General features: G+C 37.7%; 1 protein-coding gene across 5 annotated transcripts in view; it reads right to left on the bottom strand.

Moving 5' to 3' along the window:
* Positions 1-22,068, bottom strand: part of LOC136240375 (ubiquitin carboxyl-terminal hydrolase 9X-like) — a 77,759-nt gene that overhangs the window by 45,095 nt on the left and 10,596 nt on the right. For 4 of the 5 annotated variants that reach the window (XR_010693781.1, XM_066031334.1, XM_066031333.1 and 1 more), the window contains 15 exons: positions 15,386-15,452; positions 15,225-15,323; positions 14,561-14,683; positions 10,094-10,183; positions 9,308-9,373; positions 9,162-9,251; positions 8,945-9,049; positions 8,780-8,878; positions 6,229-6,336; positions 5,341-5,457; positions 4,996-5,146; positions 2,425-2,512; positions 1,628-1,679; positions 1,508-1,579; positions 25-128 (listed from right to left, as the gene is read on the bottom strand). Coding sequence is in view for 4 of the 5 variants with exons in the window: in XM_066031334.1 (XP_065887406.1) it covers positions 25-128; positions 1,508-1,579; positions 1,628-1,679; positions 2,425-2,512; positions 4,996-5,146; positions 5,341-5,457; positions 6,229-6,336; positions 8,780-8,878; positions 8,945-9,049; positions 9,162-9,251; positions 9,308-9,373; positions 10,094-10,183; positions 14,561-14,683; positions 15,225-15,323; positions 15,386-15,452 (1,431 nt within the window). In the remaining variant the exon portion in view is untranslated. The remainder of the gene's footprint in view (positions 1-24; positions 129-1,507; positions 1,580-1,627; positions 1,680-2,424; positions 2,513-4,995; positions 5,147-5,340; positions 5,458-6,228; positions 6,337-8,779; positions 8,879-8,944; positions 9,050-9,161; positions 9,252-9,307; positions 9,374-10,093; positions 10,184-14,560; positions 14,684-15,224; positions 15,324-15,385; positions 15,453-22,068) is intronic. The other variant, XM_066031335.1, reaches the window with a different exon arrangement.

Genomic DNA, 22,068 nt, shown 5'->3' on the forward strand with positions numbered 1-22,068 from the left:
CCAAAAGAATTTCAAGTAACTTACTTGAATCCGTACACAGATAATGCTGAAGGATTCAGCTTCATCACATTTTCTGTTAGCACCTTCTTAGCAATTTCTCCTTTAACGCAAGGTTCATCATTGACTAACTAAAGAGCAAAAGATGACGTGAATAGATAATTGAGCTTTGGTGATATATGCAGATACACGTCACTCAAACAAAAGTAAAAGCAAAGCCTTCAGTAGCCATTACATGGTCAGTGAAATACTGGGTCAACTCTACACTAGACAAGTAAATTAGAAATTTTAAATTTGATTAGGGATCAAAGAAAAAAGTAGGAATAGCTAAAATGAGAGGTGGTTTATACCTGCAGATATACTAATGGACATTTAATCCCAAAGAAACTATTTAGGGATTAAATGTTCATTAGTATAATTCAATTATGCATTTTCAGGTATAGACAACCCCTTGCTTTACCACTTTTTTCTTTGATCCATATTCCAACTTAAAACTCCTAATTTTTCATTCTACTTGTTAGTTTACTTTTTTGTAACACAATTATGACTACTGAACCAGCGCATACTGCATGCTTTGCTTTCGAATATGTTCAGCCTGTTATGAAGAACAGTATGATAAGCGTCTACCTGCAATCAGTCCAGTTGTTATGGAAAATAAGCATGATAGCTGGTTAACACATCCACAGGGAAGCCGTATCATGCTACGGTGAATCAACACCTTTTGTTGTCAGCAGCGAAAAGATATGACACAAGAGGATGAAGGAAGTCCATGATGCATGTATTGTATGTACTGCGGTTGGTGAAAAGGCATGTCTCCAGACAAGTGACATTGAATGGTAAAGAAATTAAACCCATAGCCTTATCCATAGTCAAGTTATGCTTGGCTGGAGGTATCAGTAAGTTAGTTAGTTAGTTAATTAGTTAGTCAGTCTGTCAGTCAGCATAAAATTTTGTTAAATAGAAAACTTAAAATTTCATAGAAAAGTTTGGGAAGGGTTTAGAGTCACTCTGAAGGCATTTATGGGCTCTATCCGATACTTCCATACTGAAGGTGAGGCTGTTTTTTGGGTGACATTGTTGGGAAAGAAATTGCAACCACTACAGTACTACAGCACTGTATGATAAGGTGCTACATGTCAGTGCTGCTACTAATGTGTCTTACTTGAATTTCACCTATTACGTACGTATGTAAGACATGGACCAGTTAGCATTATCTCCCCTGTTAACACCAGGTTCCACTTTAAATAGTAAGATCAATGTGAGTACAGTTTCTTGCTTAAAATAACAAGGGCATCAACCAATCAGAGATCAAATCTGGAACCTTGCAACTACCAGGCCACATGCATGCATACACACGCACACACACACACACACACACACACACACACACACACACACACACACACACACACACACACACACACACACACACACACGCACGCACGCACGCACACACACGCACGCACACACACACACACACACTCTGCATGTACACCAAATGCTGTCTTACTCTTGCAAACCACTTGAAGCATACTTCCTTATCACTATCATACACAGGGTTCTCTATCAATGCTTGCCAAACCTACACTCACACAGTGCCTCTATCAATAACCAGACAATATAAACCAACCATTAATGCTTGAGAATATCCAAGCCACAGTCTTCCATCTCTCAACAGAAACCTACAAACATAAAGTCGTCAAGATAAACATTTGTTAAGGAATGACCTCACAATCTCTAACACCTGGCATTACATACAACATAAACTTTACTAGCAGGTACTGAAGAAGATGAACACCAAAGCAGAATCAGCTCACATCCAGCCAAGGGAAGCTATTTATTTTATTTATTATTTATTAATGCTTTACAGCACAAGTGCTGAAGGTCTGTAGGACACCTAGTCCTACAGCCTGCTCAAAGACTTTAGCTACTTAGACTTTAACTACTTAAGGTGTGTTTGAAAAGTTGGAGAAAGGAGAAAAAATCCATGACTGGACCTAGGTAGCCTCGAACCTGCAGCCATCCGATTTACGCTCTATGAAACAGACCTCACTCTGCGGAATTGTCAAAAGCTTTATTCAGTATATTTCAAAAGAAACATAAAATATCTCAGTATTATTAAATATAAAGACTTTGTCCTCCTTCTAGGTCATGTGAATTAGCATTCACATTGGTTATAGATAATAGAGCCCTATCCAACACACATTGTAATATTATAACTATACTGAACATGGATTAAACTTGTAATTTATTTTGATGCAGCTCTATACAAATTTCATGTAGAGCCCTAGAAACACATTCAAATGCATATAACATGCCACCCAAGTACCGACTCAGACCATGTATAAGGTACAAAATATGCTCCCCACAAGCCAAAGGGTTGAATTAAAATTTTTACATAATAAGTTGATTATAATAATTTAATACCTCATAAAGTCCAGTCTGTTCTGTACTTGTACCACATGGTTGAACCGGTTGTCAAGGCAAAGGTCCTCTGCAGGAATATTGTGGTCTTCTGAAAGACAAACCTAGCTGCCATAATATCAGTACAAAAACACAAACATCCTATATAGCCTTTATGATATGATACAACAATGCATAACTGTATACTGATCTGCCCCATCTAATTTCATAGTGTTATCTCAATTCAAATTCACTCCTGTTACAATTTTATGTTACGCAGTTGAAGTTATGTAATATCATTGTGGCTGATGACTCTATAGCTTTTGGAAGCTAATGAGAAACAGCTAATCGGAAAATTTAGCCAACTTTTAGAAACAATTTTCTCAACAAAGTGATTTAAATTACTGGTGACCTGGCAGGCTACCAGGACAAGGACTGTGCCCAGTTACAGGTAGGCAAATCTAAGAGTGTCCAGATCAAGTTCAACTGACATTACAAAATTAATACAATTCCAGCAAAGAGAGCTTACTGGAACATAAGCTCAGCAGTGTAAACTAGTTGCCATTGAAGGCTATCAGCAGGACAAATTGACTGGTCCTTTCATTACATAGGCAATTACATAGAACTCTCCCTATTACTGTTTGCTTGCATAGCAGTGTTGAACCTGAGTCAGGTCATCCAGGTCATCTGTGCTTTACAGAATACCCAGGTCAATTGGATCGTGTGTGAAAAATTGATGATGTGGAAGTGTATTAATGCATCATAGTCTAGTCCTGCTCAAGGTTCTGCTGCAGCCCAGCTTCTTTCATGAGCCATACCCAGTTATCAGGATTACTGTCTGTAGGAATACGTGGAGCCATTATCAGTAGGTGTGTTGCAGTATGTAAACATACATGAATCCGTTTTTCATGCTCTGCAGGGTTAAGTGGAAACTATACTCACTAATCGATTGTCATTGTACAACTCATAGAACAGTCTTGCAGCAGGTCAGCTTCTTTAATAAGCCACGCTCACATTAATATCTGGAATGTGATACCGTTTGTAGGAACCATACCAATTTATTAGTGCAGTGTGTGTAGAAATATGTAGGTATGCACTAAGCCACACCCACTTATAGTAAATGTGTTTCACTGTCTGTAAACTTATTTTGAACCACGCCCATTGTTTGATTGTTAATCCATTGCCTGATTGTAAATTATAACACTCACCTAATTAGTTATCATTTACCTATCTGTTTAATATGCTAGTCAAGTGCTTAGATGCAAGGCAGGTTCATTGTTTTGTTTCAAAGACAAGATACTAAAGAAGTGCTACAGACATTCAAGAATACTGAAGCCAATATACATACCGACAAAGTTTCAAAATTGGGCCAGCCACGGTTTTAGGTGTGAGGCTGGCATGGCTTCAGGATTGGAGCTGCTACAGCTTCAGGGTTGAGGCTACAGGATTAAGATCGCTACAGCTTCAGGATGGAGGCTGCCAAACTCTTAGGATCAGCTTCAGGGTTGATGCTGCTAAAGCTTCAAGATTGGGACTGCCACAGCTTCAGGGTTGGAGCTATCACAAATAATAATGCCAATTACCTGATATTCAGGATCAAAGCTGTCACAGCTTCAGGATTGGAACTGTCACAGCTTCAAAATTGAGGTCACCACAGCTTCAGGATTCCAGTTGCCACAACTTCAAGATTGAGGCTAACACAGTTCCAGGATAAACCCTGTCACAGTCTCAGGATTGCAGCTGCCAAAGTAGGAATGAAGCTTCTACAGCTTCAAGATTGTAGCTAACACAGATTCAAAGTTGTAACTAACACAACTTCAGGGACGAAGTGACCATATCTTCAGGATTGCACCATACCAAATGCTCAAGGTATCCAAGACTAGCTGATAGTAGCCAATAGCTGATGAAAGAATACAGCACTAAGTGTGAACTCCTCAGAATCAACTGGTGGCTCACCAAGGTGAAGCAGCAAGGTGAAGCAGCAACCTAGTAAGCTACAACTGTGGCATTCTCTGTGCCTTTATGTATGTCAGTATGATGATTCTGGGTTGTAAACATGATAGGATAACCTGGAATAGAGGCATACGTAGATACATGGCAAAGTTTGACCTTGGGTGTAGGATTAGCTTCTTGGAAACATTTAATTAGGAACACTCATCAGAAGAAAATCCTCCTTAAGAAATCTAGTAATGACCTTGAAGTATTCAGGGGCAAAATGGAGAGCTAAGACACACCAAAGATTTGGCTAGCAATGGAGATTGAGATTGTAAAGAGGTACCAGTTACATTTGTTGTGAGTAAGCTTACCTCAGCACAGCAATATTTATACTACAATAACAAGATTTTTGAATGGATAGGTTAAGATGAAAGAACTCCATTTAACCACGTTATAGAAAATAATACAAACGCCTAGTAGCTTCTTATAGCACCTATATTAATGTGTCCACCATCACACAACGTGAATGTACAAGGTAATATAATTGCTTAATAAAACACTTAGAAGAGTGCTTGCTCACAAAATTGTCCTACTGCCTAAACTGTATCACCATAATGTATATACAGTCCCTACACTGATAATACAATACCACAATCACACCTTTTACAGCAATCCTGGCTTGGGCTAGGTACTGCTCCAGATTGTGATACACTGCTGTGAGCAGCTGAACCTTCTGATCAAACTGTCCAATAATGTCATTACGGTAGTAGAAATGTGAGGATTGGTGCTGGCTGGAAAAATGAGCTGGTGTCTGGTAACAATACATGAGTGACGTTAATAAATTGAAATACGTACAGTGTATGTTATATAAGAGAACTTTAGTGAGTTAAGTGGGATGTGCATGCATATACATAGTGTGTATGTGTACGTGCGTGATGTGTGTAGCATTTGTGTGTGTTTATATACGTATGTCAAATTTTATTACACAAAATGGCTACTACGTACCTCTGGGAAGAGTCCAAAGATCTCCTCCATCAGTTTCAGAGCAGGAAGCACCCAAGTATTGTTCATCAACTCATCCACACACCTCCTCAACCACTGCACTCGCTGGCTCTCTCGATCCTGACATGAATATGACACACACAGGAACATACATATGGACACAAAAAACCATGACCATTGTAGATATCTTCAAGAGAGTTATAAGCCTACTTCATACAAAGCTAGGAGCACCTCAAATAAAAGTACACTTTAAACTGTAGCCATATTCAAAATAAAATCTCATTCAAAGAAGAAGCCCTACTTGAATATAGACTTCCACTGATACAGAAAAATACCTACTGATCTGATACCAATACCTAGCAGTAAATTCCCACCAATACAGATACTGATACCGATAATTGCCATACAATTTACACACCTCTCAAGTTAGCTATGTGTGACTGCTCTATTAGAATTTTATTGTGCAGTGACTGTTCTATTAGAGTATTTCGATCTTTTTCATACAAACATAGTAAGTAGCAGTTGCTCAATGTTTAACAAAGCAATTCCTGTACCTTTTATGCTAGAATAATGCTCAACACTATTTCCAGTTTGTTGTACCTCATGTTTTGCTAGGATAGCATTTATGATGATAATTATGATGATGATGATTGGCATGAGTGGCTATTAATCAGTATTAGAGTACCTATATAACCGATATCGATTGATATCAGAAGCTCAATATCGGCTCTGATACAATACCGATCCGATTATCGGTGTAACACTACTTGAATATTAATCAACCCGGAACAAACTTCTAATCAGGTACTCACACTAGCAAGATCAACAGTATAAGTAAGTTATTAAGCTTGAGAAATAAATATTTATCCAAGTAAGGACACATACACACACCTGGGAACATGTACACTCCAGAATCTTAAGGTGTGCATTGAGGGCCTGGTCCATGGCATCCATTGGACAATCATCATGGTGAGCAAGATTCCACAGTAGACCTAGCACCTGTTGGGATAAAGACAAAGTATTACCTAAGTATCTTCTTAGATAGCTTTTATTGGATCACCATTTCCTGGCATAGACAACAACTTCAATGTACATGTGGGATTATATGGAGGACATAAACACAATACCGATGCTATATTTTAGTTGTCGATAGTTTATCTGTAAGTTAGAGACCTAGGGACCCGCTGATTATGCTGGCATAATTATCAGCTTAATAGATGCCTGAAAGCATTGAGCATAATGCTGGCATAATAGGAAGAATATTTCAGCCATACTACAAATCCTTGATGGTCAAACTACATATCACAGAAAAAGATCAATATACTCTAATAGAACAGTCAATGACTTTATAATAGAACAACCAGGCAGCTGACTGTTTTATTAGAGTATATCGATCTTTTCTGTCACATGCAGTTTTGAAGAGCAAAGATGTGCTTCAGCCACTTATTATGTTCCCATAACTGCAAATGTAATGAAACTGAGCATAATTGAGCATAATAGGTAAAAATTTTGAGCAGTGCAGCATAGCATAATAGGTAAAATTTTGAGCATAATAGGTGGGTCCCTAAGCACAAGGCTCTTCATGAATTAAAAAAAAGTCTGAGGTAAAGCCAAGGTTTTAAAACACAAAGACCTGAGGGCATATAGGTGGGGTCATTGTGGGATTCAGCTTATATGTGACTTTAAACTCACACAATATTAAAATAAGTGCAGATGATGGAACATGCTTATGTTGAAGAGCTGAAGAATTTTATTGCAAGCCCACACCTATTGCTGCTTCTATAGTTAGATTTAAATTTCAGTGGGAAAGCAGTGGTGTAGTTAGTGCAACAAGGAAATTGATACAAACTGTTGCCACCAGCAGTGACTACAGTATCATAGCAGTGTGATGAACAAGTATATAATAAAATAGTTTAAAGATGAAACACTAGTGTATCACAATGGTGACAAGCTGCCACAAGCTGTTGCTTATGGCACCACAGCAGTATGAAATGAAGATCAGACATGGTTTTGAATATTGACCACACCCACATTACAGATAACACAAAATAACTATACTACAAAGGAAGCCTACCCATTAACGTCTTTGGTAAAGTGCATCTGAAAGATGCAACTGGATTATAGCACAAGAGAAAATAGATGGGTGCTAAACAGAATAACCCATGACATTTCTGGACTTGTCCACTCACCATAACAAACATAGTTACAACATTAGTCCTGTAATCAAATTCTTTTGGTATACTTATAACAAGTGTATTGAAAAATTATAAATTTTATAACTGAGTAATGATCATAGAAATAAAAGGCAATAAAACAAGGGAGGTCATCTACACTTGCCCACTAGTGTAGCTGCAGGTGTAGATGACCTCCCTTGTAGTTTCAGTGCCATATTTTCTATGATCCCTACTCAGTTATAAAAATTCTAGCACTTGTTTGTTAACCTTTTTTGTAACATAATTAATGACATGACAGAAATCACAACTAAATGCGTCCCCTGACTATCAATTATACTGAGAAGTAAAGTGGCCATTCTGCTCAGTTTTCAAGCATTATCTACCTGATATACAGCATTACATAAAAAGAAAAGTACGGGAAGCACCACTGAAATCGATCTAGTAACTATAGAAATTACAGACGACTTTGTTACAGCCAGCTACATTGAAGCCATCATGAAAATCAATACCTACGTGGTAGTGAAACACAAAGGAGGACAAAGGTAAGTCCATGATGTATGCACTGCAACCACTGCGGTTGGCAAAAAGGCACATCTTGGGCTGAATTGATTTCAGACAGTAAAGAATCAAACCCATATAGCCTTAACCATAGTCAAGTTATGCTTGGCTAAAGGCATCAGTTAAACAATTAGTACCATAAATAACAATTTTTAGAATTCAATATCAACTTGTTGGAAAGGTTTGGAGTTGCTTTGAAGACACTTTTGGGCTTGGTTGTGACTAACCGATGCCTCCAAGTTGTATGAAGAAAAACTGAGGGGTGATATTTTTAGGCAAGAAACTTCAAACTTTCATGATCCCTGCTATACAGTGCTACTGTACTGTATGATAAATAGAGTGGTCAAACTCATGTTGGCTTAGGTGACTGGTTTCCAATTGTGGGCTAATTTTCCTCCTGTAATATGCTTGGGAGAGCACAGCATATGAAAGATTGAAAGTGAGATTTGTAATGCTTGAGGTCTTTCAGCTAGCAGTTCTCTAACTATTTTAAGGATCATCTTTTTAGGGGACTTTATAATCTTCTAAAAATCAAAGCATATTATGCATACCATCACTTAATGCACTGTATTGTAATTCATGAAAAACCTCTACAAAAATGTACATACTTCGATAAGAAAATAATATAATCAATTATTTAATATCCTACATACACATTAGAATTTCCTTTTAATTACTTATTAAAAATCACACATGTTGCACCTATGTACCTTGCAAGCCATTACTCCCTCTTTATCATCCTTGGCAAGATGGTGAATGAATAACAAAAGATCGTCTCTCTGTTTCTTGCTAGCTCCTACCCAGCTCTTCTGCAAACAAAAGAGACAAGGAACAATTTACAAGGCACATTTTGATGGACAAAATTCCTGTTATACCTGAAAGCAGCCAAACAAGTGGTCCAGTTGTTCAGGAGAAAAGTACCATGCAAGTTTTGCCAACAAATCACGAATGTTCTTTACTATGGCTTCATGTTTTCCATCCTAATTATAAAGATAGTTTGATTTTACAAAAGGCAAAATAAAACTGCAGAACATTTCAGTACACAAAATTACATAGCGTGGTATGTTCTATTAGAGTATTCCATGCACTGACCTGGCAAGTCCAAATAGCATCCAAGTCTTCTACAGACAGAGAATGTTCCTTGATACAAAATCTGAATATCTTTTCTAGTTTTTCTACATACTATGTGACAATGATATGGTGATGAACAACACTTGATTACAAGACACAGTGCTTACTTGAGGCTGGTGGAAGTTGTCATCTTGTAGTACAAGTAATAACACGCTGTGTTCCTTTATCCATGCCTGCAAAAGGGTGACACACAGGGTAACATACATGCAGGGGTAATGGTAACACACATAAGCAACTTCACTATAAAAGCTAGGGGTGCAATAAGGCAATTATCAAAGTGAAGTCCTGGATATAAATACAGTCCAATCAGTCTTGATTATTTTAGCCATTGTTTCAACGACAGTATTGCAGAGTTACAGCCCTTTGCTTACAGCCTATATATTGACTTGGAAGTGTCAAGCTGTCTGTAATATGGATGTAATATTACAGCAGTGGTCAAAGGGTTTTAACCAATAAGGCCAAAACTTATGGCTTTTAGATGACCAGAATAGACAGGTTTCACTCACTAGATTATGGTACAGATTAAAACAGTCACCTATCACCTATAGGACTAAACATGTGGCCCTATTCATGAGTTTAGCTCATGCATGTGCGGGAGAGAAATGCTGTACATGCATTTCCCTACTGAGTTGCAATACTACACTGTAAAATAAACTGACAGACAGATTAAAGGATAACCCTGTAGCTTAACAAATGGACAGATGAACACGCAGACAGGCATAACACAAACAAAAAGAAAAATCTCACATATGGCAGTTACAGTTTACACAGACATGCTCACTGCCAACATACCAGATGGACATTCATACATATAGACACGTATACTGATATGAATGTATACACATAGATGGATTGGATTAACACTACACAGACAGATGGACAGATATGCTTACAGCCAGCTTATCAGCAGAAATGTGTCCTTTTTCTATCTGATGTTGATAGTTGTGTATTTGAGTATGATCATTTGGGATTATCTTGTTGATCTATAAGCAAAGTAGACAAGCAGGTACACAGTAAATACTACAAGCAAAAAAACACAGCTGCACTGAAACCTTTTACATAGAACCACCTCAGAACAGCATGTCAGTCATGCAGGCGTCTACAATGTAGAATGTAGTATACTTCATAAAATGTATTCAGTTCTTTTAAAAAATTAGAAGTGCTGTGCACTCAGTTTCCTGGAATTATTTTCCAAAACACTGTTTGTGTATGTTTGTTTCTATGTCTTTTGAGTAAAATGTGCTAATAGTAGCCAGTATTAGTGTATAATAACAGACTATATAGGGCCCATATTAAATTTCTGCATGCAAAGGTAAACTTATCATGCCACTTTAAAATCTAACAGGTTGCATAAGACACTTTTTATACCTGGAACGTTACTGAAAAACAGTCTAGACAGTGTCCTAGGCTACCAGGAATGGCATAACCTATCAAGACAAAATAAAGGACATGTCCCTTCCCTACAAATATGAAAATCCACGTAAAAACAGCCAAGCTGTATAAAAAGGGCACGGCCTTCAAAAAACCTGGGTGAAAAAAGTTGTGAAATCAAAAGTGGCAGCCATGAAATGGCTGCAATTACGTTGATGATAAATTTTATTAAAAGCCATTATTAAAATTTATAATCATCCACATCATTTTAGCCATTTCATGACTGCCACCTTTGATTTCACTACTTTTTGCCCAAGGTTTTGAAGGCCACACCCATTTTATACAGCTTGGCTGTTTTTTGCATGAATTTCACTTCTTTTTGTATGTTAAATAATTTATATACCCCCCAAAGCCAACCATAAACCAGCTTTGAGGATTGTTTTTACAGAACTCATTGTTCTTCATATCTACAGATGCAACAAAAATGATATACCTGTAAGACAAACTAATACTCTACCAATACAGAGAAATACCTACCGATCCGATACCAAACCAATTTATACTTTTGTGCTTGCTTGTTCATGGCTATATAAAGGTGTAATATATATATATATCTAAACCAAAACAGCCAAGCTGTAAAAAAAGAGCGCGTGGCCTCCAAAAAAGCCAATGTGAAGAAAATCCAAGATGGAAACCAAGAAATGGCTGTGATGGTAGGTTAATGGCAAAAAATTCAATTCAGGTGAATTTGCGTTGCCTCCTCCACTAGGATTCAGCACCAAATTCACCTGAATTGTCGTAATTAAAGTTTTTGCCATTAACCTACCATCCCAGCCATTTCTTTGCCGCCACCTTCGATTGCACATCTTTTTCACCTTGGCTTCTTTGGGGGCTGCACTCTTTTTTTTTACAGCTTAGCTGTTTTGGATCACTTCTTTTTGTATTGCAAGCCACAAAGCTGGCCATAAACTGGCTTTGATGCTTCCTTATACCTTGTTTTTTTTTTCTGTACTGCAGGAATTGTGGAACAAAGGAAGAAATTGTATGTATAGCATTTGTCCAATTAAATATTTGTATAATTAACACTGAATGATTATCACATACTGTTGTTAACTGAACTGTAGCTGAAACTCTCATTGTTTGAAGCTGAACTCTTTTCAGGGTGATTTATTTCTAGCTGAACTTTCTACAGGATGATTTGTTTCTAACTGAACTCTCTACAGGGTGATGTGTTTGCAGCTGAACTCTCTACATGGTGGTTTCTTTGTAGCTGAACTCTCTACAAGGTGACTTGTTCTAGCTGAACTCTCTACAGGATGGCTGAACTCTCTACAGGTGCTGCTATACTCTCTACAAGATCATTTGTTTCTAGCTGATCTTTCTATAGTGTAACTTGTTTGTAGCTGAACTATCTACAGGTTGGTTTCTTTGTAGCTGATCTCTCTACAGGATGACTTGTTTCTAGCTGATCTATCTACAGGGTAACTTGTTTCTAGCTGATCTCTGGATAACTTGTTTCTAGCTGATCTCTCTACATGGTGACTTGTTTCTAGCTGAACTCTCTATAGGGTTATCTGTTTGTAATTGAAATGTATTCTTTGTAGCTGATCTCTCTACAGGGTGACTTGTTTCTAGCTGATCTCTCTACAGGTGAACTTGTTTCTGGCTGAACTCACTACAGATGATTTGTTTGCAGCTGACCTCTCTACAGGGTGATCTTTTCATAGCTGAAGTCTCTACAGGGTGATTTGTTTGCAGCTGAACTCTTTATATGATGGTTCTTTGTAGCTGAACTCTCTACAAAGTAACTTCTTCTAGCTGATCTTTCATAGGATGACTTGTTTGTAGCTGAACTTTCTACAAGGTGATCCTTCTAGCTGATCTCTCTACAGAATGACTTGGTTCTAGCTGATCTCTCTACAGGGTGATCTGTTTGTAGCTGAACTCTCTACAGGGTGATTTGTTTGCAGCTGAACTCTCTACATGGTGGTTTCTTTGTAGCTTAACTCTCTATAAGGTGATGTCTTCTAGCTGATCTCTCTACTGGATGACTTGTTTCTAGCTGATCTTTATAACTTTCTCTATAGAGTTATAACTTGTTTGCAAATCTGGACTCTTTACAGGGTGGTTTTTGATTGGTTGCTAAACTCTCCAGCTACATGGTGACTTGTTTGTACTGCAGAATGACTTGAATTCTCTACAGAGTGACTTACTTGTAGCTGAACTTTGTCTAAAGTAACTTGTTTGTAGCTGATCTAGATGAACTCTCTACTGGATAGCTTTTTTGTAGCTGAACTCTCTACACAGTGACTTGTTTGTAGCTGAATTCTCTACAGGGTGACTTGTTTATAACTAAACTATCTTCAGTGTGACTTATAATGCTCTGGATCTCTATAGCTCTCTACAGGGTGACTTGTTTGTAGCTGAATTGTCTATAAGATTAACTATTTGTAGCTGAACTCCCTACAGAATAACTTGCAACTTAATATAATTCTATAATGGAGTAGGTTATAAACGTACCTGAATGCTCTATTAGGGTAACTGTTCTATTAGAGTATCTTGATCTTGCATTGGCCACTTTCGAATCATAACTTGGTGGTTTGTACTCCAATTTTCTGTACTACTGCAAGGACTTTCTATGATAATTATTCCAGCTACACACTGATTTTCGGCTCCTTGCTCTAAGCGGTTTGCCTGGTAGGCGTGAAAACTAATAGTTTTTTATTCATAAAAATCGATCGCATAATTGTGACACAAGTTGGGTTGTGTGTCATATCTCGATGGCCTTTAACTGAATTCCTTTCAAACCATAAAAAGGCACTCCTACAATAGATACTCCATTTACATAACAATTTTCAGCTCATTCCTTCAAGGGGTTTACCCTGTGGGCGTGACAGACCTTCGACCTTATTTTATGCAAATAATTCATAACTCTGTGAATGTTCATTGGATTGCTACTAAACTTGGTACTGAGATTCGCCTTAATGAGCCCTTTAAGTGTGCCAAATTCAGCCCGATTAGAGCACGCATTTGTGTTTTATGGCGGATTTTGTGAAGTGTGCGAAAAGAAGTAGAAGAAAAAATGAAGAAAAAATCCCTAACTTTGACCACTCATATCTCAGAAATGGCTGGGGTGAGTTTCTTCAAATTTGGAATGTGGACTTCCCTACCTAGCCGGCACTTCTGTAGCAAATTTGGTTTCAATCGGATAAGGGATCATGGAGCTACAAAGGTGTGGAAATCGCATTTTCTTTCTTCCTGTTAATATACTGACAGTGTGGCGTGCCAGCTTCTTGGGCCGCACGACACACTACCGTGTGTCTTGATATATAGTGTCTGCATTTATGTGCAAGAGTTAACAATAACTCTGGTTATTAGCAATAGTGCTTCATAACAAAGTAAATTCCTTCCAAGTTTGGTATACATAGTGCCAGAATTTAGTATTTGGTATTGAGAGGTCGTATTTCCTAGCAAGACTAAATTTGCTAAGTCATTTCCAGATTTGATTGGTCATCCTGCATCATTGGGAATACCCTTTACAGTGTGTATGATGAAAGTTTTACAGCAGCTGATGAGTTTCAGTGACAGACAGGATACCAGTGGACACCATGAGCAATCCTTCATTTGCACTGCTGTGAAATCACGAACACATGTAACACCTAGAAACATTTCTGACTCCACCACATAGCCCATTGTCAAATGGGCTCCTACTAAACTTTGTTAATCAAAAATGTGTGTATTTATACTGAATTAAGTTTGTGTACCTGCATAACCCAAACACCTTGTGATCACCCAAAAGTGTCCTTCCAGCATTTTGATTTTCCAAAAGTTTAGATTAAGCAGGTGTCATTTCCACAAAACTAGGTTCTGCATACTGTATTTAACACACTTCTGCAATTATCTGCTTTTCTACTTAGCAACTTGGAAACCCACAAGATAACCAAGGACACCTATGTACAGTATTACCACCAGAATGTGCCAAAACCCACCTCATTTAGAGCATTCATCTTCCCACTGAAGGAGGATATCTTTAGTAATCTGAGAATCATCTTCAAACAAAATGCATCCACATTTTCTCGGCCAGGTATACGCCTTGATAAATGTCTCAGAGACTAAATTAAACCAAAGAATAATAAATACACACTGTACTACACTACACTTCACTATACTACACTACACACACACCACACACACAACATACACACCACACACACACACACACACACACACACACACACACACACACACACACACACACACACACACACACACACACACACACACACACACAAACACACTACAGGGGCGTACGCAGGAATTTGAAAAGGGGTTTCCACTACAGCTAAGTGACTGTTATATTAGAGTAGTTTATATTACCTGATTGCTCTATTAGAGTATCTCGATCTTTTCACCAAAATCATAATTCAGAACAATGCTATATGTGTTTCTATCATGTGTAAACTATTATTTAACTATGATAAAAATTGAAAAAATGTCCTGTTCCATGATAGATTTCAGATTCTGGAAACCTAAAGTTCAATTTCTTAATGTTTCAAGCAGTGTGTAAAATCCAAAGGGGTTTCCTGAAACCCCTGGAAACCCCCCTTGGTACACCCCTGCACTATACACACACACACTAAACACACACTACACCTTCATTATAGAAGAATAGGTGTCACTTTTAGCCTCTGATGCAGTTTCTTTCTTCAACTCATCATCTATGAGATTATCCAGGAAGTCTAGCACCTTGTCCTAAGAGAAGGTGGGGACAATTGATAATACAAAAAAATGTACTAGAGCAGTGGAAGTCTTACCACTACTGGAATAATGTAAGTCTCCAAAGATATGGGGGTAAGAAAATCTGAACAAAGTCCAAATGGTCTGTAGAGAAAATATGCAAATCATGTACTAGGCCTGTGCCAATTATACCAGTGTAATTTGGGGCATAATAGGTAGGTACAAGCATTGAGCATAATGCCAGCATAATGCCAGCATAATAGGCACAATTTTTGTGTATTGAGAATCAGAGAAGCAGAAACTCTGCACATATTGCATGATGTAGATTGTTATAGTCTAATAAAACAGTAAACATAATTAAAAATCAGATTTACAGCTAGACATGAGGCTATTATGCTCCAAAAAAATTGAGCATTATGCTTTTGAGCAGTGCTCAAAAAATCACCTATTATGCTTTTGAGAATTGCCCATTATTCCCAAAATTATGCAACCATAATTGGCTAATAATGCCAGTTCATTGATGTGTCACACCATTTTCATTGATGTTTAAGCTTCAAATAGTCTTGGAATTATTTAGCTGGTTGCTGTATTAGAGTATTTCATTCAATGTGACTGCTTTATTAGAGTAAATAATATTTGGTGACTTTTCTATTAGAGTTTATCACTGCTCTATTAGAGTATCTTGATCTTTTTTTAACGGAATTGTGTAATCTGCAGGTTAAAAACTTTACAATCACCTCAAAATGTTAGCATAATTTCTGATTCCTACACATACCTATTACGCCCAAAATTATGCTAGCATAATCGCCGCATCACTATTTACAACTAGGAAGAACAGCTAAAGATTGATATACTCTAATAGAATAGTTACCACATTTTGAAATATCCTAATAGAATGTTCACAAATGCATTAATAGAGATATGATCAGAGATGGGGTAATGCGTTACATAATATAATACGTTACATAATAAATGCGTTATGTAATATATAGAACAATTCAGAAGTTGGAGTAATATAATGCATTACTTCGGCTAGTAGCTTCAGTTACTTAGGCAACCATGCATTTTGTTACAAGTAGGTCTTCGTTACTTGTAAATTACAAGCAACGCTTCTTTACACAAGTAATGCTTTGTTACTAGTTACTTGGAATGAAGCGTTAGCTGCTTGTGCAAGTAACGCTTTGTTACTTTTCATTGCTAGCCGCAGTAATGGACAAATTTAAATAAATGTATCGAGTAGTAGCTAATGATCCATCAGTATTCAATGCTCCTTCGCGCCAGTTTGCAAGCTCTGCCTATGTCAGAAATCTAGACAGACCACGTGTATCCTATATACTACATGACTGTATTGGCTACTATTTAATGTGCACCATATGTGTGAATACTATTTAATGTGCACTATGCGTGTAAATACATATAGTTAGTCGTACTGATGTCGAAAGTTGAAGTAGTCATTGTTGCTAGTCAGGCTAGTGACAGTAGCAGCAGTAGTACAGGCACTAGAACTAACAAAGGGGTAAAGGAAGCTACATGTTATCATTGGAAGTATAGCCCTACTTTGAAGTAGTAGAGGAAGGTGATAAACCTGAGAGCTCGCTGTACTCTTCACTCAGCCAGTGCCAAACCGTTCTCCTGTGCCAGAAATACAACTTCCAATCTTAAGAAACACTTGGATTTCATTCACAAAACCGTGAATTTGGTTTCCATCTTACCAGAGACTGTGAAATGTAAGAGATCTGCAGAGAACAATGGAGGTAATGAGGCTAAGACAGGCAATACTGGATAAAAGAGGTGTGTCATCAGAAGAAGTCATCAGGAAGCTGGTAATGAAACATATAATTGATGATATGCTACCTCTGACAATAGTAGAGTCCCCTGCTTTCAAAAAGTTAATCAACAAGGTCTCACCTCACCCTGTACAGTTACCTGAAAGGAAGACATTACTTCATACATAGAACAGGCATATGATGCAATGATGAGACTGATCAAGGAAATTTTGGGCACAGTAGAGAAATTTTCCACTATGGCTGATGTCTGGACTGCACACCACAGAAGTTATCCAGGTAAAACTGTCCATTGGATCAATGAAAAATTTTTAAAAGGCAGAAGGCAGCCATTGCTTGTATTCATATAAACATTTATGATATCCTGGCAGCAAAGATCATAGAAGTCCACAGAAGCTTTGGGTTGCATGGTAAGATCAGTGGTACAGTGACCAATAACGGGTCAAATTTTGTGAAAGCCTTCAACAGTATTTCTGTGCAGGAAAGTGACCTTGACAACACTGATGAACATTCTATTACAGATGATGGTGTAGTGCTAGATAACGATGTAACCTTTACAGACTTGTATGATGTAATGATATTGGATCAAGAGGATGGTGATCTGACACAGGTTGAATACAACCTTCCTCCACACCAGCGATGTGCATCGCACGCTTTGAATTTGGTAGCTAGTACTGATGTTGAAAAGCACTTGCTATCATGTACCTTTTCAAAAAGTCTCTATAGAAGTTCCTTTGGAAAGTGCACAGCGCTGTGGAACAAAACAAGGAGATCAGCACTTGCTGCAAACAAGATGAGTGATAAACTGAAGAAAAAATTAATGGTTCCATCACCAATGCATTGGAACTCGCAGTACAATGCTGTTTCTAGAGTGATTGAAAAGCCATCTGCAACCCTGAATGAGCTGTGCACTAGCATTGGTCTTCGGAGTTTTAAAGAGAAGGAGCTGGTATTTTTGAAGGAGTACTGTGTTGTTCTTGAGCTGCTTTCAAGAGGATTAGACATCCTTCAAGGAGAGGACCATTGTCATTATGGCACTTTGCTTCCAACACTTCAAACAATTGTCAAAAAAACAAGTCAAAATACCAAATTTATCACCAGCAGCAATGAGGCTTGCGTATGCCATTGAGACAACTTGATAAAGAAGAATCTTTGATTCCAAAGAAGCCATAATTGCTGCACTTGCATCACTTAAGTTTAACGTGAAGTGGGTTGATTTGCAAGGAAAGAAGGATGCATACAAACAAATGATGATAGATCAATTGCATGCCTTAGAAAGTGTCACTGTAACTGAAGAAGATGGTAGAAGTGGTTTGAATACAATACAATACAATGAGAAGAAAAGGGATTTTTATGAGTTCGATACTGATGATGATGAACAAACAGAAGATGATGTGGAGAATGAGCAAAAAGCCTTGATTGCTTGAGTAAATATCCGAAAATTAAACAGCTGTTTTTGAGATAAAACATAACTATACCATCAAGTGCTCCTCTTCAGCCTAGACAGTCTTGTTTTGAGCTCAAGACGCAATAGACCAACAGATGGAAAATTTGAGAGAATCCTATTAATGAGATACAACAAACATTTTGTCAAGCTCATTAAAGCCGGAAGCTTATTTAGTCAGGACTTTCTAACAAGAACCAACGTCATTTAGCTTTTTTAACACTATTGTAGCTTATGTACTTCATTATTTTTTTATTTTAAATTATAATGCATATTTAGTAATGGTGCAAGTTCTTCATAGTAATGTAAATAAGCAATACAATTACATTATAAGAGACTAACAGTTATATGCTTAATTGGTAACTATTATGTAGCACTGACTTAATAATTATGTTAATATGTAATATTAACTAGTATATTAAAAATTATAAATTTAAAAGGAATCCAAACGATAAAAAGTAGTGAAATAAGAGAAGAATAATGGTAGCTATTACAGCATAACTCAGTGGGAAATCCCTACTTTGACATGATACAGCCATTATTTTGTGTTCAATGCCAAAGTAGGAATTTCCCACTGAGCTATCCTGTAATAGCTGCCATTGTTCTTCTCTTGTTTCACTACTTTTTATCGTTTGGATTCCTACTTTATTTTTAAATTTATAATTTTTAATATACTAGTTTGTTTAGTTTTTTGTTAAGGCATACAGCTAGCTATAAAACATGTGACTGTTCTATTAGGGTGACTGCTGTGTTAGAGTATCTCGAGGCAGCCTACAAGATGTCCGCTTGCCAAAAGGGGGGCGTGGTTTTGATCGATTATAGAGTATGTCGAGTCAGCCTTCCAAATTGAAGGTGTGTGGTCACTGAAATACAGCTAGTGCAAAAGGGGTGTGTCATCGTGGTTTCAATCGATAGATCGATAATGCGTAGAATGAAGAATGGGCGTGATCTTGTGATCTATCGTGAAGCTATCTAGTACCAGTACCTCCGTACAGTACCCTCCGTCACAGATTATATTAGTAAGGAATATAATCTATTCCTCCGTACAGTAGCGTAGTCTAAGCGTCTTAAATAATCTTGTGGTGTCTATTATGCTGTTTAAAGAAAGTGTTGATACGGAAAATTAATGCTTCGATATGGTTTCGTTGGATGAAGAAGAAGACAAGCAGCTCAATTGAAGATAAAAGAAAAGACAAGGCGCAGAGGGTACACACTCGTCGGAACCCCAAAAGGCACATCCCACTGGTGAGTTTGTTACTGTGGCGTAAAATGGTGGCCGTGCGCTGCTTCGTTTGGGCTCTAGGCTTGCGACTGTGGTCAGTGAGTGAGGCAGTAAGGCAGTGAGGAGAAAATTCGAGTTTTGGCAATTATTTTTAAAATTAATATCCGGCCACCTGTAAGCGTTTTGTTGTATTTAATGCTGTTTTATGTACTATATGGACTAGCACTATTCCGTAAAGGTGATTTTCGTCTCGTAAAATATCTCTAGGATAATTTTTAAAGGCGGAATTTTTGGCAGCATGCGAAAATTCACCTGGATTCCTACTTAAACGGTACGACCGTACCGTTTGATATGTAACTTAATATGTAACACTTTTACACCTCAGATCAAAGGAGTCGCCCAGGCTACATTTCATAAGTAGCCCAGCTAGCCGGGCTACATACGAAATGTAGCTGGGCTACAACTGGGCACTGATTATATAGATGTTGAGGCCAAAATCGACTGTGGGGATATCATGTGGTTAGGATGCACAACTTGGATTTTGTCATGAAAACCATTCATACGGAGAGCGTTTTGTTACCCTTGCTATCCTACGAGTTGAAAAACGTTACGCTAAGGTGAGAACTAGTGCTAAAGCTTATTCACTGATCATTTCCACATGTTTTTGAATACAGACATGCCCCCATCATGAAGCTATCACTCTGCATGGAGTAACCACTCTACAAGCAAGCTTACCTTTAGTAATCTCTGTACTTTTTCTGTAAATGATTCAATAGTACTGATTAAAACATTAAACTCGCGTATCCAAAATTCACCGTAATATCACTAGGATATGTCTGTTCATCGTAATTGAACGTAACCAGAATGTACTAGTTGCTGACCCATGATAGAAAATTTTAGGTATACATATATAATATATCCAGTGGCTGTACTCGTATTGGCTTGGGTGATTAATTGCCTGTTCAGACTATCAGCCTGATAAGTGTTACATATTAGCTGTAACACGGGGCATTCAGGCTTTGCCTGCTATGTATGCCTTCTTCCCTCAGGCCTACGGCCCTCAGGCAGGCGTATTAGGCAAACTCCTCATATGCAAGTTACAACTATTACATGTAATCACCACTTTGATACCTCAGATCAAAGAAATTCTAGAGAATACATTCGCCATGTATACCTCTTTAGAGAGAGACGTCTAAATGTATACCGGTGTACAAATGTATCCAGGGAAAGTAGTTGCACTTCTAAGAGAGCAAGCCACTTTCATCAAAGCAAGCATGGTCCTCTATTTGTTTTATACAAGCTCAGACCAAAACGGATTGTAGGGATGAATTAATGCTCATGTGATGATTACCACAAATTTAAGTGCTGCCACAAGAAGCACTCAAATGAGGGCGTTTCAGTATTCTTGCCATTCTAGAAGTTGGGAAATGTTACTTAAAGGTGAGAACTAGTCTTACACTGCTCTCATAAGCATTTTGGCATGTTTTTGAATGCGGACATGCCCACATTATGGATGACATGAGTTAATCACTCTATAACAAAGCATACCCCTTAGGTCTTTAGTATACGTTGTGATTAGTCTTTAAACAACCCCAAAGCATTAAAGCACTTGTAACTTCCCCGAAATTTTCCCTCCTCGACTTTTCCGTGATATACGTAGGACTTGTCCGTTAGACTCCGTTTGTTATTTATTAATATAACAATTGTAGCTACAACATTACTTGCTGCCTAACCATAATTGAATCTTTCAGGAAAGCATATAAAACGAATCCAGTGGTTATACTCGTATTGACATCAAGGCTATCAGTCTTAACAGAAGTGTTACATTAGCTGTAACATGGGCACTCATGATTTGGCTGATATGTATGCCTGCAGCCCTCAGGATTTGGACATACATAACAGGAAAATCACTCGTGCCCATGTTACAACTATAAAACGGAGTTAATTATGGAATATTAATAAGTAACTTAATATGTAATATTAACTGTGCCAAAAACAGCTCAGCTGTAAAAAAAGGCGAGGCCAAGAATGCACAAGTACATGTTCATGGAGTAACCAAAAGACATGATATCAAAATCTGGCCAAGAAAGCATTTACAGTATAGGCACTTTTGTGCATTCATTTTCTATATGCTTCACATTATCACATCCAGCTAGCTGTACATGTGTGCTTGCAATATAAACAATACTACTGAGATGATAAAAGATATTACACTGCATTGTTACCAAAATTAATTTAACTAAAAATTTATAATTGGTTTCTACTTGGCCATCTTTAGTGCAAAAAGATGGCCAAGTAGAAACCAATTGT

Source organism: Dysidea avara, chromosome 12 (assembly GCF_963678975.1).
Source record: "Dysidea avara chromosome 12, odDysAvar1.4, whole genome shotgun sequence".
In the NCBI taxonomy this organism is placed as follows: domain Eukaryota; kingdom Metazoa; phylum Porifera; class Demospongiae; order Dictyoceratida; family Dysideidae; genus Dysidea; species Dysidea avara.